Genomic DNA, 15,982 nt, shown 5'->3' on the forward strand with positions numbered 1-15,982 from the left:
CAACGGTGGAAGGGACCAAAGATTAAGGGAGTCAATCAGAATGAAGTCTAAGGCAAGAAACACAGGGTAAAGATGAATACAGGTGGTAGTTTGCTAGTTGCATGTAGCATACACTTTCCCCTTGATGTCAGTGGCAATGTGGTGTGACAGAAGCTCAACAAGATACTGGAAGCATGGGAAGTCATACAGTTCCACAACTAGTGCACAACCTCACATAATGCACAGAGACTGTTTGGAGGAGGGTGAATGGTGCGCTCATCTCTCTCAACAGACTGAGATGACTTTGGGAACCACGCAAGCATGTTCAAATCTGTGAAGTGTTCATCAAAACAATCAACCACAATAGGAATTAATGGAAGGCGCATTATTGTCTTACTGTACGTACAGGTCTCCTGCAGTGTTGTGGAAGTGGCCGATAGCAGGTTCCTTTATCATTCATCGGTGAGGGATGTTGTCAGATGTACCAGGGTTTTCATATCATCCCACAAGAACTGTCCCTTTATAATGATACAAACACCACAAGCCTCAGCTCTACCCAGCTGACAAGACAATCCATACTCTGCTATCAGTATCTAGTAACTTGTACGTCAAGCAGTCTAGCTCTATGTTTTGAAAATTGTTGGTGTTCCTGTATCACTGCCTTGTGACGTGTGGTGAGCAGTGGTACCAAGTTGGCCGGTGGCTTTTGCACTTCATTCGAAAAAGTGGCTGGTAAGGCTATTCACATTTTGATGTTATCCAGCATTGAACTTGCGAGTAATCTGCTCTAGTGTGATCCAACTCCCTGCTCTTACCATCCAAGTCAGTTGACACGTGCCCCTGTCAACAACATGTTGTACTCCATAACAGCTGACCCTGTGAACAATTGTTCTGCCCGAATCTACATATTCATGGTACACTCAGCACATAACAGACCATCGAATGCCCACTGCCTGCGGGAGATGGAATAGCCAATACGTACAGCACCAAAAATCTCGCCACGATTAAACGCACGAGAGATCTTGTATCTAACCCATTCTGCATCCTACTGTTACTCACAAAGCCAGTATGACATCACAGTCATGTCCCATATCACTGGGACGATAACAGTGCAATTTTGACAAAAATGGCAGCTATCTTTCATTCAATTGCTCATCTGTGAATAAAAGTCATATATAAAAAGGGGCTTCATCTTTGTCTTTCTGTCTCTCCACACAGACTTATTCTGATAGATACTAGTACTTGATATACTGACCCACTGCAGTATTAAAGGGGTAAAACTGACCATACTGAAAGCCTATAATGGCCAGTATTAACACATATGTGCCCACTGTCGACATTTGTCGACGTTAATATCTGAATATTGTTGATCTTATATCTGTAAACCGGAAGAATATTTTTGAGGTGTATTGTTTACAGTTCATTGTTTGATACTTACTGCACAGCACAAAAACAAGAATCACTCGGTTTCGCGCCTTATCGCGTGGCCGTGTATGATATACCATTCCCTATACAGTAAAGAGGATGACGCTTCCATCGCGGTGAGTAATATTTTCTTATAATATTGTTACAGTGGAAAGTAAGATCGGACTGTTGTGTTAAACGTAACAACAAAACATACCTTTAAAAGATTTTGAATTCATTTATGGCTGATTTATAGTTGCTTTTGACTAGCAGAGCACAAAATTTCCACGTCGACATATGTCAACAGTGGGCGCGAATGGGACTGCCTCAGTACTGATATAGAATTTTCAATTATTCTTCTCAGACTGACCGTCGAGCAGATCATAAGCATCCTGGAAGAATCACAAGACATCCTAGATGCTAATATATATGCATAGAACCACCTGAAAATGATTTCCATAGTGACGGGGATTAGTGATGATGATGAGTCATGTGGAGATATAAACAAACTTTCTGGTAATCAACTCCGGGCTGGTGCTGAACCAGTGTGTACAAAAATAAGTGAACTTTACTGTTTGACACCAAACAGCAAAGAGGAAAATTTAGACCCTCTCGCCTTCACACGGTACATCGTTAGGGCATATATTTGATCTTGTGCTGCTACGCATCCTAACGCAGGAAGGCCGAGTATGAAATTATCTTCATGTGTATTGCCAGAAGTGTGTTTTGATGGGGTAATCCATTACCTCGAAACAAGAGGGAAGCAGCTGCGGTGCGCTCAATGTGCTAAAGCTGCCAGGAAACAGTGCAAAAAATTTAACGTTAGCTGCCACGTCCTTTGCTTCGAGGCATTTCACTCACGCTAAACCAGACTGGATGGCGAAAAGAAGAGTGTAACCTCAAAATACACACTAAACTATTTTGAAGTTCTACTCGTAACTTTCCTTTTTTGCTGTTTTTAAAGTGATCATACTTGCTTAAAATTTGGTATTGTGTGTATAACAAAACTACAAACATACGAATATTGTCCTTTTATTTTGAAACAGTGTGCATTCCAAACTGAGACAAAACTGTTCTTCATTTACGTTTTGAATCACATATTTTGTAATATTTTGTGCTTATTCAACACTTGTGTGACTAATATTTACTATGTGATTAATTATTAAATTCATATGAGCTTAAAATGCGAAGAAAAGTTCCTTTATTAAGCATGTCTTTTACCCTACCCGTCCAGGCTCACTGTCAACATATGTCGACACGGTAAATCTCCGCAAAAATATGTTAATGGAACCTAAAATCATCATAACCCTTTCATTTTGATTACAAACAATTGTACATACGAAATATATTGCAATATTCCACAAAAAAATAATTTGGGCAGATATGGGTTAATTACTTAAAGTGACAATCTCACTGCACTGAAAAACTATTTAATACACATCATTTAACTGTACATTTTTCAAGAAAACATCATTCTCTTCTTCAGAAAAAAAAAAAAAAAAGTTACCAAAATCCAATGAATTGAGTTGAATGAAAATGAATATTACTTGAAATGAGCAATTAAAATACACACTCCTCTGTTAAAAATGAAGAAAGGAAAAATAATGAATCTATAACCTTTCTCCCTATTAACCTGTTAATGCCGGAATTTTTAATTTTTTTTTTTTTTTTTTTTTTTTTTTTTTTTTTTTTTTTTTTTTGTTTAGAATTTTGATTTGCCTGTTATACATATTGCTTCTGATTGTGTCTAGAGTATGTATATGAAGTTTTATGCATTTTCGCCCAGTAGTTTCCCCGCGAGGGACCGTGTCCATATGATCACGCTAGGCGGGAGTGGGAGCATTTCATTTTATCATTAATATCTTTGTAAATGTATTATTATTTTAATATGTGACAAGCACATTCTACAAATTCAACATATAATGTACAAAAACACTTGTGTAAAATATATGGGTACAACAAACCATGAAATTAAAAACGTGAGAGCCATAAGAAAAAGCATTTGTTCATCACTCTATCACTGTTTACCAATTTGGTTGTCTTTTCTTAGCGTTATTCAACTGTATGGTAAGGAACATAGCAAGGAATGCAGAGTCCAACGTTGCATTTCAAGCACTGGGTACGTACAGTGCTAAAACAGTTAATTCCAGCACATCTGCGAAGATTACCAGATGCTACTAGATGATTTCTGCCATCTAAGCGAATATCATTGGGGGTGCGACCTTGATGAACCGTTCCAATGGGACGTCCTGCCCCAGATGATGGATTCCTGTACGCGTTGAGGTATGTCTGTACGATGTGGCGGCGGAAGTCAGGCTGAGGGATGTCAGCACCTGATCTTCTCATAAGCTGCCAGGCATTATGTGCTGTAACATCGAGCATCCACATAAATAGGGAGCACCACCACTTCTTCCCCCGTATGACTATGCGGTCGTCGGAGACGTTCTCATCCATTTTGTCCGTTCCTCCCATGTTCTTATTGTATGCCCCGAAAACAGCGGGACGTCTCACACGCACTCTCTTCTTCTCTGTTTGAGAGTACCGTGAAACGGAAGAGGCAGTATCTGTGCCGTAGCACGTGGATGCAATGATTACGATGGAATTGTCAACCCATCTTACATTTCCAATCCCATCTTCCACACGCATGGCAACCTCAAATGTTCCACGGGGCTTCTTCTTCATTTCCGTTACTGCGGGAAGAGGACATTCCTTGGGAACACGATTCTCTCTGATAGTCCCAGTCCCTCCATAGCCACGGCGCTTCAGCTCTTGAAGAAGTGTCATGTTTGTAAAGAGGTTATCAAAGTAAAGGCGGAACGGCAGTACTTTGAAGTCCTCTGGCAGTTCATCTAACATCAGCATCATGGGAGCTGCACATTTACCATAGGCCTTTCCGTATTCAGAGTTTCCTTTTGGATTCTTTCCTTGATATATATCAAAATTGATAAGGTATCCAGAGGATGTATTCAAACACCAGATTTTGTAACCGAAATGTATCGGTTTCCCCCTTATGAATTGCTTGCAGCTATGCCCGCCAAAGTATTTTACCATGCACTCGTCGAAATTGAGATTGTGCTCAGGCCTGAACATGGAAACAAATCGCTTTTTCAGAAGATCCATAAGGGGGCGTAATTTCCACATCTTGTCATTGGAAACTGGCTGGGTGCTATCTGCACAATGAATAAATTTACACATATCTAAGAACCTGTCTCTGTGCATAGCATTGACAATTAGTTCATTGCGCAAGTCCTCACTTGCTTCCCAGTACGAACGTTTACTGGGAACAGGGTTGCAACCAGACAGCAACAGAATAGCAATACTTTCATTTCCTCTGGCAAGAAATTACGATCAGGGGAATTTTTAAAAATTGCGTACTTTCTTGATTCTTGCAACAGCAGTTCAATAACTTCACCATAAAAGAAAGTTTTAAAACACTGCACAGGGGATTTATCACGAAACAACGTATAGTCGGGTTCTGGAAAAACACTCTCTTGATTTAGTACGTTACACTTATTCCACGAGTAAATGTTTGTTTTCTTCTTCTTGGCAGAAGTGTCTGCTTGTTCAGTATCATCTGTTGCACATCCTCCCAAACGTACATTATTTGTATACACAATTTCTGCCTTGCTGGATAGTTGACGGCCAGTGAAATTGTCAACTAAACCACCAACATCTTCGTCACCTGAATCTTCATCAGATGGTACATTCACTTCAGGCGGTCCGATGAATATTCCCTTCACCGTTTCCTCTTCACTGTCATCAGCTTCCAAAATATCGAGGACTTCCATTAGAGTTATATCCCTGCAAAAAATCAGGACATGTGTAAAGAAAGCAGGCTATTTACAGCCTAAACGTACTTTTACTTATATTATGGACTAATAGAAATGTCTGATACATTCGCAACTACCGTAGGTATGTTTTCGAGCACCGTTATTGAGATGTAGAAGCGAAGATTAGGGCACAGATATGCCATAAAACAACATACAATAGCAGTGGGAGTAGGAGAAATAACTTTTAAAATGTTAAAACAGAGACCCCTGATAATATTCTCGTAAAATCCTAGCTTATTACATGTGTGATATTTTATGAAACCGAAAGCCACCGCTAGAGCCTAGCGTGTTTGTACGATCACACTAAAAATTCTTGGCATATAATAGAGTAGTAAGAACATTTTTCCTCTTGAAAATTATCCAGCATTCAATATGATTTATATAAAATATATCGGTGCATTTTTCATGGGCTAATATGTGTGAACAGGACTAGAAAACAATTACTTACTTGAAGCACGCATCCATTGTTGATCCTCACACAGGCACACTCCAACTCACAATGCAATAATGCTGCCAAATGAGAACTATAACATAATATATCGATCAGGCTGAGTTGCCAGATGTACGTCAAAGAGAATATAACAATAATTAGTAGATTAAACCCGAAGGATTTGAAAATATACAATATTATATAAGGCATTGCGATGCGTGATCATATGATCACGCATGGCGTTAATGGGTTAAGTTTTTGAAAACTCCTCCAATAAGAGTAAAGAGCTCATAACCCCAATACTTTTCCATTACCTGTAATATACTGCAAACCATAGCTCATCTACATTCACAGTCCTAGAAGAACACTGGGTCACCGGGCGATTTGGCCGTGCGCGTAGAGGCGCGTGGCTGTGAGCTCGTATCCAGGAGATAGTGGGTTCGAATCCCACTGTCGGCAGCCCTGAAGAAGGTTTTCCGTAGTTTCCCATTTTCACACCAGGAAAATGCTGGGGCTGTACCTTAATTAAAGCCACAGCCACTTCCTTCCAACTCCTAGGCCTTTCCTATCCCATTGTCGCCATAAGACCTATCTGTGTTGGTGCGACGTAAAGCCATGAGCAACAAAAAAACAGTGGGTCAACAATAAGCATTTTAACTAGCACCAAAAAAAGATACTGAAGGACTAATGTATCATTTTTTCTGAATGGAACCTTTTATCAAGCTAAGATCTTTGTTTCAAGTAATAAATGAACAACTAATTAATTTTCATTCAAATCAAGTCAATGGATTCTCATAAATAATTTTTTCACTGAAAAAGAGAATGATGTTTTCTCGGTGTATATATATATATATATATGAGTAAATAATATGGATTAAACTGTTTTTTGTATACTGACAAGGCAGATCCTATTATCTCCTGTTTTTCAGCGTAGTGAGCCTAACATAGTATTTGAGGTATTTGATCACTGCTATGGCAGCACTGATAGGAATGAGTTTACACACCAAACTCAGAACAGTCTCTACCGCTGGCCATGGCCAGTACATTTCAGCACTAGTACTTGGCTTCCATATATCACAAGTGTGAGAAACTGTGCGGCCTTTCATTTCATTAAGCATTTCATGCGATAGCATTGCCATTAACCACAACTTCACTCCAGTTGCTAATTAGATTACTTTCATCCATTCACCACCTAAAGGGCTAACCTACCAAAAGACTGGTATGACGTCTAGTGGTTTCTGAAATGAAAGGGAGGCCAGGAAAAAGTACATTATGTAAGATTGGTCTTGTTGAGTAAACATGTCCTAGACTTGATCATGGTGATGGTGTGTGACAGCAAGAAGAGAGTCAAATGATGATGATAATAATGTTAAAGCCTGTTAATTACTTTTATGGTGTTTGGAGATGTTGAGGTGATGGAATTATGGTTTGAGAAATTCCTTTGTTAACCTGTAAGTCTACTGATCTCCAAATACAACCTGACTGAGCTATGATCAAAGCCATCAACTAGCGCTGAGAAAGTCAATGCTTCACTGAGCCTCTTAGGCTGGTGAGAGAATTTGCCTAAACCCAGCTGAAAATTTATAATGGAAAATATAAAATCCACTAATTGATTAATTGAGATTAAACAGTTTTATTACCTGAAATTCATGTTCTTCTTTGATGAATTCTTCTGCAAAGTTTCCTATCTTTGAATCAAGAAACTTATCAGGTGGTTCACATTTTACTTCCACTAGCTTATCAGTAGCAGCCTCTTCATTTAATTCCTGAAGGAAAACAGAAAATAAGGAAACAATTCACACAATGTGAACAATGTCTTTGCATGTTCACATCCTCAAAAAAAAAAAATATATATATATATAATACACACTGGAAATTCAAAGTTCAAACTACTGTCCAATGTACTGAATTATTTGCAGAACCCAATGAAGTCAGATTCAATTACAGTGTGAGTTGAATTTCTAGCAGAGAGGTCTAAAGCATGCAGACATTGAACACAATTACATAAAATCACCTCTTTAAGATTTGTTTTCCTGAAAATTTGTATGTATAAAACAAAAACATGAGTAGCAAGAGCAAATTCATCACCTGCAAATGTGGTACAATTTTTATCTTTTCTTCCATGCACATTTCTGTAATGATAGCTGCCATTTTCATTCTAGCACACCCATATCATTTAGCGATTTCCGAATGGGGAAACATTTTGCGAAAGAAAGGTCCCGTATGGTCGGCATAATTTACAGGCAGGTTTGTTCTATGATAAATGACACCAAGCTCGATAGCTGCAGTCGCTTAAGTGCGGCCAGTATCCAGTATTCGGGAGATAGTAGGTTCGAACCCCACTGACGGCAGCCCTGAAAATCGTTTTCGATGATTTCTCATTTTCACACCAGGCAAATGTTGGGGCTGTACCTTAATTAATGCCATGCCCACTTCCTTCCCACTCCTAGCCCTTTCTTGTCCCATCGTCGCCACAAGGCCAATCTGTGTCGGTGCGACGTAAAGCAACTAGCAAAATAAAATAAAAATGATGAATGACGTAAATAATGCCTCGGCATTCTTCACAGGATTTACATCTTGATTTTTACATGAAAAGTTCAGTTTCTGGTTTCTTTCTACATACCGGACACTCACTTCATGTTTTTCATTTGTGAATGTTTGAGTATATCACACTTCCCACCATGCACAACTGATAAATCACACCTACATATAATACAGCATGTGAATGTTGGTCCCTTTCTGGATTCACTAAAACAAGGAAAACTATCCCTATAACCTCTTTTAAACAATGCATCATATTTCTAAAATTCTGGCCAAAACAAATGTTAAGACATACAACACGAGCACTTATGCAGGTCCTGCCTCGTGTGCTATTTCTGAGGTTAGGTCACTCGCTTGCGACTTCCACTTGCTATTAAGCTATATGAGTATTTGACCAAATAGAATGAGTATTTGACTGCATTATAGTCCAAAGAGGAGCACATGACTGGCCACCGTGCCCCATACTGCTGTCTGATTTTATTATTAGAACTATTATCAACCAGCCATACTCAGCCATATATCGATAGAACAAGGAAATGCATGGGAGTTTAAAATATGAAAATTACTGAAACTGCTCTGAAAATCAGGGGATTGGTCCTGGCGATCGGAAGATCGGGAAGAACAATGAAAAACTGGGAGGCTCCCGTTAAATCTGTTAAACCATTAAAAACTATTTAAAATAGTATGTGCTTGGCCAACCTTGTCAATACATGTTTCATAAACTGAAAACTTTATTTAAATAATCTTTTTTATTTGGATAATGTTGAAAGAGAATCTATGTATGTATGTATGTTGGGCATTCAGCCCGAAGGCTGGTTTGATCCTCTGCAGCCCCGCCAACAGCTGTCATAAATAGCCTAGGTGTCACTGAAAAGGCATACTAGGGAAATGATGAGTGAGGTAGTTTTCTGTTGCTTTCCTCACCGAGCCAGCCGTTGCTATTACATATCAGTCTGCCAAGCCCAAATAGTGATATTTTCACACCATTCATAACAGGGACTGGCTACATAAACAATGGTATTACTAGCATCACTCATACCTCAGTCACATTCATATTGTCAAAGCCAAGGATGAGACTGAGACAGATCGATGAAAGTAACAAATTTGATATAGCCCATACCAGAAGACATAGTGCACCTTATACACTACATCTCGCCAGCACCTTATCAAAAGCCTTGGATAGGGCAGAGAAAATCTATATATAAAATGAGAGTTTTGTCTGTACCTACATTGCTCAGAATTTGAAAAGAATGGTATTTTCATATTGGTCATGTCACAGTAACAAGGAAATGCCCTTTTTACTTTTCTGTAATTTCTGTCTGTCTGTTTGTATGTATGTACATGCATCACTAGAAAACGGCTAAAGAGAATTTAATGAAAATCAGTATGCAAAGTCGGGGAAGCAGTTGCTACAATCTAGGCTATAAATAATTTTATTCCTGCTGATTGAAATGGTAGTTTAGGGGAAGGCCTAACATTTAATTTTCAAATATTTTCAAATATGTTTTTAGAGGTCCTATCTTAATAAAAATTGGCATTCAAAGTCAGGAAATAAGTCGCTATAATCTAGGTTATAAATAATTTTATTCACGCTGAGTGAAATGGTAGTTTAGTGGAAGGCCTAAAATTTAATTCTCAAATATTTATATTATTAGTGGTCGTATCGATAAATACTACATAACCAAAGTTATATAGTATTAAACTTCTGACCATTTATGTCGGATACATTTTTAATGTACCGGTTATGATAACACAGATGTTCACGACTTTGTATTTTTGTTACTAAGTCCGTATCAACGCCGAACCACGAGAAAATGGGTTAACAGAATTTAATGAAAATCAGGAATAAGGAACTAGAGTCAAAGCTATAAACAATTTTATTCACCCTGGCTGAAATTCTAGTTCAGGGGAAGGCACCTAAAATGTAATTTTTAAATACTTATGCTATTGGTCCTATCGAAAAGTACTACATAACAAAAGTTATAGAGAATACAATTTCCGGACATTTATATTTTATTCAGTTTTAACGTACCGACCATGATAAGAGTGGTATTTCAGAGTCAGAAGAAAACTAAAAGTGAAGACCTACAATACTGAAAGCGCACAGCCTAACACTGATCAACAATAATATTACATTGAACATTGTTTGTTGTGATGTTCGTTGTCTCTTATGCTGCCTCTCAACTTCGATAGATGGGATTACTGTTGCATACCGAGTATAACAGCCTGACTGAATATTGGTGGGAAATAGCCAGGGTGTTAGAAAACTTTCTTCTTTAGCATGCCATTCCTCGGGTTCATACATTTTATGATACAGCTGGTACGTAACATACTGGTTCATAATAGTAACCCAGCTAATCGATCCCTACTCTGACACGCTGTTTTGAATGGGCAGAGGCTCACTTAGTAGAGTCATAGTAGTAGTATGTCCTGGACTAGAATAACAATTAGGGCTATTCCAAATTATAGCACCACAATTCACTAAATACTCAAAATTCAACCCTGCTGTTTCTTAAGGAAAGCTTCTTCCTCTTAATTTTTATTAAATTCCACATTCATTTTATTCCAAATTAGCAGTGAATTTGGTTCCAAGTCAGATAGATTATTCCACCGCCAGAGTAGTGAATTGATACCTTCTGACTCATCGGGTACTCATAGGAAACAGATTAGTAAAAGGGCATAGTTTTTGCCCTGGGAGACGCCACTATTCGACCCTCTTCTTGCCGAAAAGGGATAAAGAGTGTTCACGGCTCACGGCAGTCTGTGGCTTGGTCATTCCAGCTTTGGAACTTTGGACTGTTAGATCGGCAGCTTAGTTCTGCTCATTAAAAGTAAGAAAACACGTCGTTTTTCATTTGATCGAGTATTTCATATTGCTTTTAATCGTGCCATTCCTACTGACGTCATTGTAATGACCTATGTTCATTTAACTTGGGAAAACCACTAAGACAGTGTTTCTGAGGATGTAAAAAGGCAGGTGGAGAGTGAGTGTCTACCATTATAATGAAAGCTCCCCAACCTGATTGTAAGTGATGGTAGGCAAGCGGGCCTACCAATACAGTGAAAATTCCCTAACTCAGTCTTCATATGAGAAAGGATGTTTGGTGAATTCTCCGTCGCGTTTCTAGGGTAACGTTAAGAGCTATGTAATTTCATACAATCTTGCTCACAACATGTACATTACCTAACCTAGAATTCTGTATACAATGTAGAATTCCATAGCAAAGCATGGGTACAACAGCTAGTACCTAAACATATTTAAGATCTCCAAGTATTATCATTTCCTTCCTAACGTGATTTTACATAATGATAATTTTCATAATATTTCATTCATGTTTGTTTATTCTTTGACATGGTGAATTATGATATAATGCTTCTTTAAATTGTGGGCTAAACAAAATATAGTATTATATTGTTTTTATTCTTTGACTGGACATCACTGATGAAGGAAATGTACTATGCTCCTGAAATATGTAAGAATAAAAAAATTCAATCATAATGGTTAGTCCACACCAAGGTTAATAAACAGTGTTAACAATATATTAATGAAAATATTTCTCAACATGTTAACAAATTTTTGTTAATAAATTTTTGTTAACAAACTTCTTCAACATTGTGTCCACACCAAAATAGCCGTTTGTGAGGTTACAATGGATAGGGTCAGGAAGAAGAAAATACTTACAGCTACAGCTTTCATTATTTTAGTGAGTAATATAAAAAAAAGTGCAGATGTGAAGTGTGGCAAAGAAAAATATTGGAAAGGCGAGTAAAATTAAGCTTTGAGAGAACACATATGTCGAACTTTTAATTCATGATGCAGCAGGCGTTCAAAATTTTATTAAAAATGCCTCCACATGACTTTCAGTTCTTATTGACAGTAAATGGGTCTGAAATTCCAAGTAATTATACAGATTATCAGAAAGCTGGCTCCACTAATGACAGGCTATTTCTTTTGTAGGTATAACTTAAAGTTTCCTAGCAAATGGTGACTCAGACATTTCACTTCTACACCTATTTGTCTACAGTATCAAAACAAGCAATTTCAGTTATTGTGTCTGAGGTGTTTGAAGCTTTATAACAACAATCTCAAAGAAAATGTAAAGGTATAACATAAAGAAAATCTTCATTTAACATAGTTAGGACAGTATTATTTTGATGATATACAAGCGATTATGGGAGGTTAGATTATTCAGCGAGGAGCGAAGCTGGAAATGAAGCTACATTAGAACACAGCTAAAAGAATTTCATACAGAATTAAAGGTACGATATACTAGATCTTTCGCTTGCGATTTGGTGGTCAATTTTTTAGAAGCAATAAGAAATCATTGTATTCTGCACTACGAATTTGCACGGTATAATTGCGTCCTTGCGCATGTGTGAATTGAAATGTTAACAGAAACGCGAAAAGTTAATGAAAAGGTTTTTTTTGCTAGTGGCCTTACGTAGCACAGACATAGATAGGTCTTATGGCGATGATGGGATAGGAAAGGCCTTGGAGTTGGAAGGAAGTGACACTGGCCTTATTTAAGGTACAGCCCCAGCATTTGCCTGGTGTGAAAATGGAAAACATGGAAAACCATCTTCAGGGCTGCCGACAGTGAGATTTGAACCCACTATATCCCGGATGCAAGCTCACAGCTGCATGCCATTAACCGTATGGACAACTCGCCAGGTAATGAAAAGTTTCATTCACTAAAGTTAAAGATATTTTTATTAACACGCTCGAAAAGTTTATGAACACGCCAGTTTTTTATTACGTAGGTGGTTTGAAAAGTTCTCAGAATGTACTAGAATTAAGTATCTTACCTCGGTGGAATTGCTTTTATTATTCAACATAGTCTCCCTGTAGACTAATGCATCTGGTCCAGCAATGTTCCAAAGCCTTGATCCAATCTCGAAAATGAGATTCCTCCAGGCCTGCAAAATATCTCTCCAATTCGGCTGTCAGTTCTTCCCTTGTAAAAAGTCTCCGGCCACCGAGGAAAATTTTCAGCTTGGCGAATAGATGAAAGTCTGATGGTGCCAAATCAGGTGAATAAGGTGGATGTGGCAACAATTCGTACCCCAGTTCATGAAGTTTTGCCATGGCAATAACACTTGTGTACAGCGGAGCGTTGTCCTGATGAAAGATGACCTCTTTCCTTGCCAAACCAGGCCTTGTTTTGCGTATCTTTTTCTGTAGTTGGTCTAGGAGGTTTGCATAGTATTGCCCCGTAATTGTTTGGCCAGTACGAAGATAATCTATCAGCAGAATGCCTTTTCATCCCAGAAAACTGAGGCCATGACCTTTCTGGCTGAACGCACTGCCTTTGCTTTCTTAGGTGGCAGTGAATCAGCATGTTTCCACTGCTTTGCTGTTTTGTCTCTGGGGTGTAGTAGTGGATCCAAGTTTCATCTGTAGTCACAAACCAGCGCAAAAAATCTTGTTGGTTGCACTGAAATCGGCCGGACTTTCTTTGGACATTTCCAATCTGGTGCGTTTATTGTCCATTGTCAAGAGCCGCAGCACCGATCTTGCGGATAATTTTTTCATACCCAATTCTTCGGTTAAAATATAATATACCCATTTAGAAGACATCCCTACAGCTTCAGCAATCTCCCGCACTTTCAGTCGACGATCCTCCACGACCATTTTATGCACTTTTGCAATAAAATCTGGGGTCGTAACACTTTTTGGGTGTCCACTAGTCAGATCATCGTCCAAGCGCTCCCGACCAAATTTAAACTCGCTGGTCCTCTTGGCAACAGTTGAAAATGAAGGAGCAGAGTCCCCCAGTGTCTTCTGAAAGTCGGCATGAATTTCCTTTGCTTTCATACCTTTCTTTACAAAGTATTCATTCACCGCTCGAATCTCAATTTTTTTTCCATTGTCACAAATCACTACGCGGGAACAACAACAAAGAGTCGTCGCTACCACACTCCTGCAGCTAGAGCACTGACGCACCACGTGTTCACTCACAAAGGATGTGTGATTATTGTGCGGGAACCTCATTGCTCTAGCACTGACATCTAGCGGTGATTCCGAGAACTTTTCAAACCGTCCTCGTATTGACAAGGTGGGCCAAGCACATACTATTTTAAATAGATTTTCTTAGCTTTAGACAAGTCAGTACAGGAACAAATGCAAATACTTATTATGGTTAAGTTTATCAACAGTAAGTTTTGACTTGCGAGCAAAATTAAAATTTTTGTGAATACATTTGTCTTACTAAAACATCTAAACATACCAAAAATGTAAAGAGTTAAGCATAAATAAATTATATGCAGCTAATTTCAATAGAAGAGATTGAAGGTAACCATTTATTCTCAGAGAAATAAATCCCTAATTGCCTGTTTTAGCACAGAAATTGCATAGGGCTTGACTAACATTACAGAACAATATTCTTCTCTAAATAACTGACACAAAAACTAGCCTACTTTTATAAATTACTATCACTAATGCTACAGAATGATTCTGAAAATGACAAATTAAGAGTATGGGTTACTGTAGTCACGTCCTAGTTTATAAACCATGGGCAACAGCTGAATGACCTAGTAAATGGTCCTGAGAGTCGAGATACAAGCTGGTTTGGAACAGGAGTGGGCTTCTCAGGTATATTCTGAGTCATGGCCTTCCTTGTGCTCGGGCAGCTAGGACTAAAAAATCCACCCATAGTCCCTAATATGTTACAGAAGATTCTCACTGGTAAGCTACTATCCTGCTTCACATAATTTACCAAGCTCAGAATATCTTATGCTAGCCTCAGACTTACAGGAGTAACAGAGACCTACTTCCATTTGACAGGAAAGGGACTCCTTGGAAACAAGCTGGCGAACAAAGTGGAATTTGATGGGGACCTATCAATATTAAAGAAAGAAAGCAAAACTGGTAGAGTCAACAAAGAGGTAGGGTCTGGATATATTAGGAGTCAATGATATTCAGACAACAGGAGATGAGGAAAAAACGGCAGATTAACAGGTGTTAAAAAGGGAAGGGCAGAGTTTGGAGTAGGACTCTTCTTTAGGAATACCACGGTGTGCAACATAGTTTCTGTTAGGCACGTGAATGAGCAAATGATGTGGGTAGATTTGGCAGTTGGAGGAATTAAACAAGAATAGGATAGTGCGAATGGGTAATTTCAATACAAGAGTTGGAAATAAAACTGGATTATATCAGATGGTAATGAGTAAATGTGGGAAAGATAGGGAAGCTAATTGGAATGGGAAGTGTTTACTGAAATTGTGCTAGTATGGGATTAGCAGTCACAAATACATTCTTCAAGCATAAGGCTTTTCACCGATACACATGAGAGGGTTGGAATACCAGAATCATAACAGACCATATAATAACTAACCTATAATTTGGGAAAACTATTAAAAATGTGCAAGTATTGCAGAATTTTTCTATGACAAAGACCACTGTTTTATATGTAGTGATCCTAGTTCATCAGATGAGACATATCTTGCAAGAACTCGGCATGAACTCCTCTCTTCAAATAACATGACTGGTTTCAGCATTATTATGAGCAATTGGAATTAAAGTTTATCTTTAAATTGGTGGGACATCCTCAAATAGAGATTTTGGTCCGTCACCAGACTATTTAACTGCAGTTATGCCAGAACACCCAGAGTGCACCATGTGGAGGCAGGTCTACTATTTGTGTAAGTGATTATTTGGTTGTTCATCCAGTACTTTTACACTATTATAAGTATATGACCGTTTGTTTGTTCTTTGTTTGTTTGTATATTTAGTAATTCTAACCAGTATATACAGGAAGTATAATTTAAGACTTCTTAGTGGAGTACCGAGGAATAGCAG

The 15,982-nt window shown here is 38.3% G+C and overlaps 1 protein-coding gene across 1 annotated transcript in view; it reads right to left on the reverse strand.

The window, feature by feature from the left end:
* The window catches only part of LOC137502979 (uncharacterized), a 66,522-nt gene that overhangs the window by 28,728 nt on the left and 21,812 nt on the right, over positions 1-15,982 (reverse strand). The window contains exon 4 of the mRNA XM_068230267.1: positions 7,284-7,409. Within this exon, the coding sequence (XP_068086368.1) occupies positions 7,284-7,409 (126 nt within the window). The remainder of the gene's footprint in view (positions 1-7,283; positions 7,410-15,982) is intronic.

The sequence above is a fragment of the Anabrus simplex genome, chromosome 14, assembly GCF_040414725.1.
Source record: "Anabrus simplex isolate iqAnaSimp1 chromosome 14, ASM4041472v1, whole genome shotgun sequence".
Lineage (NCBI taxonomy): Eukaryota > Metazoa > Arthropoda > Insecta > Orthoptera > Tettigoniidae > Anabrus > Anabrus simplex.